The sequence below is a fragment of the Charadrius vociferus genome, unplaced genomic scaffold, assembly GCF_000708025.1.
Source record: "Charadrius vociferus isolate BGI_N301 unplaced genomic scaffold, ASM70802v2 scaffold1548, whole genome shotgun sequence".
Taxonomy (NCBI): domain Eukaryota; kingdom Metazoa; phylum Chordata; class Aves; order Charadriiformes; family Charadriidae; genus Charadrius; species Charadrius vociferus.
In genome coordinates, this window is record NW_009649489.1 from 44,426 (window position 1) to 46,679 (window position 2,254).

General features: G+C 56.0%; 1 protein-coding gene across 1 annotated transcript in view; it reads left to right on the top strand.

Moving 5' to 3' along the window:
* The window catches only part of DPF2 (D4, zinc and double PHD fingers family 2), a gene marked incomplete at its 3' end in the record, with an annotated part of 12,967 nt that overhangs the window by 5,769 nt on the left and 4,944 nt on the right, over positions 1 to 2,254 (top strand). The window contains 3 exon segments of the mRNA XM_009890004.1: positions 1,451 to 1,502; positions 1,689 to 1,826; positions 2,090 to 2,218. Of these exon segments, the coding sequence (XP_009888306.1) occupies positions 1,451 to 1,502; positions 1,689 to 1,826; positions 2,090 to 2,218 (319 nt within the window).

Below are 2,254 nucleotides of genomic sequence, written 5' to 3' on the forward strand. Positions count from 1 at the left end.
GACCCGAAGCTCGTCTTGGCGGCGGCTCCTCTCCCCCGCTCCTCGGGAGGAAGAAACCCGACTCGTGTTTAAGATATCAGCCTGCCTGGCGGGGTTTTTTTTGGGGTTTTTTTTTTCTTTTGGGGAGGAAAAAGGTCAATTTTAAACTCGGCGGGGGGTGAGGAGAAGAAGAAAACGCCTCTTTGCCAGCTCCGCGTGGCTGCTCACGGGGCCGACCCCGCCGTGCCCTCGTTTGGCTCCGGAAAGTCAGAATTTGATGTAATAACGTTGTAATTGCTGCTTTTCGGGCTGTTGGGTTTTGTTGGTTTGTTGGGTGGTTGTTTTTTTTTTTTTTTTCCTCCTTTTTTTCCCTCCCCCTTCTTCTTTCGCCGGACTCGCGGCTTCTTTGCCGACCCGCCGAGGCCGAGCGGTTCCCCCCCCTCCTCCTCCCCGGGGGAGGAATCTCTGTGGCTTTTATCCCGAAAAACCGACGCCGGGTGTTTGCGTCGGGCTCTCTTCGGGGGATTTCAAACCCCCTTCTTTTTCGCCCCCCCGCTCCTTATTTTTGGAGCAAATCGATGGCGTGAGAGGGGATACGAACCCCGCTGGGGTTTCTCCAGGCTTCAAATGAGCCTGGAATTGAATCGAGAAAAGTCCGGGATATTAAGGAAAAGCTCCAGGAAAAGGAAATCTCATCCCAAAGTGATTTTTTTCCTGATTTGCCTTGATGCCGTGGAAAGATATGGGGAAAACCCATCGCTAAAAATATCCACCGGGTCCCGTAAATCCCTCTCCGGCTCTTTCTAGGGGGGGAAATTCACCCCGATGCCCGTCCTCGTGCCGGCTGGAGGAGGGTGCAGGGCATAGCGCTCGTCCTGCCCGCGCTTATAGGGGGTTAAAAGGGGATTTTGGGGGGTTCTCGGAGGCTGACGGCTAAAAAGCTGCCCCAAAAAACCCCCGGAAAAGCGGTGACGGTGAGCCGGGAGCCCCTTCCCCGGCAGGGAAAGGACTTCCCCGGTCCGTGGGTGCTCCGAGGTCTTCCCCGAGGAAGCGCCTGCCGCTAGACCGAGGGTGAAAGCTCCCGACCCCGCAAGAAACGGGGTGGAAAAGGGGCAAATCGATGGCGTTTGGGGTGATCCGGGTTGTTTTTTTTTTTGGGGGGGGTCACGTTTGGAGGAGCCGGGAGGGAGCGGAGCTGAGATGTGCCCGTGGCGGCTGCGGTTTCCCTCCTCGGGCTCTCCCCCCGAAAAAACTAACATCAAAAACATCACAAAAAAAAAAAAAGCAGTTTCCCCTTCGTAGCGTGGTGAAAACAGCCGCGGTTTTTCACCCGGCTGCTTTACAGAGGTGATTTTTGGGGGTAGAAAATACCCCCTATTTTTCCGCCTGGGTTTGGCCGCTGGGGATTGATCGCCGCGGGGTTTCGCTCTTTTAAAGCTGCGCTTTAACGAGCTGCCGTCGTTATTTGGAGGCGGTGGGTATCCCCTCGCCCACCAAAACAGCTTTACCCTCCGGCGGCGGAGGTGCGAATCCCTTCCTTAGGGCGTTCCTGGGCGGTTTTCCTAAATTCCAGGTGATTTTAGGGGCAGAAGGGGTCGGCGTTCAAAGCCCGGAGATGGGATGAGGTGTGGGGATGATTTTTTAGGGCTTGGGGATCTCTCTTCCCCGATGCTTTTGAGCTCACGTTTTTCCCTTGGTTTTATCCGTAGTCTGCGGGAAGCGATACAAGAACCGGCCGGGATTGAGCTAACACTACGCTCACTCCCACTTGGCCGAGGAAGAAGGCGACGAAAAAGACGATTCGCAACCCCCGCCTCCCGTCTCCCAGCGATCGGAGGAGCAAAAATGTAAGCAAACCACCCCCCCACCACCACCCCTCTTTCTGCCCCCCCCAAAAAAAAAGGCAACGAAGCCGTAAAATCACCCACGCCGGGGCTGGGAGGGAGCAGCGTCCCTTCCCCGACGCTTTCGAGCGCCGTGGCGTCACCTCGCTTGCCGGAAAAGCTTCTCCGAGCATCAATATTTGCGCCGTGGATGTGTTTTCTCCCGGTCCGATAGAAAAAACCTTTCGCCCCGCGGCTAATCCGTCTCTCCCGTTGTGTTTTTCCAGCCAAGAAAGGACCCGACGGTTTAGCTCTGCCCAACAACTACTGCGATTTTTGCTTGGGAGACTCCAAAATCAACAAGAAAACGGGACAACCGGAGGAGTTGGTCTCGTGCTCGGACTGCGGGCGATCAGGTAAGGAGGAAAACGTCCTCCCTATGGCGGCGGCGG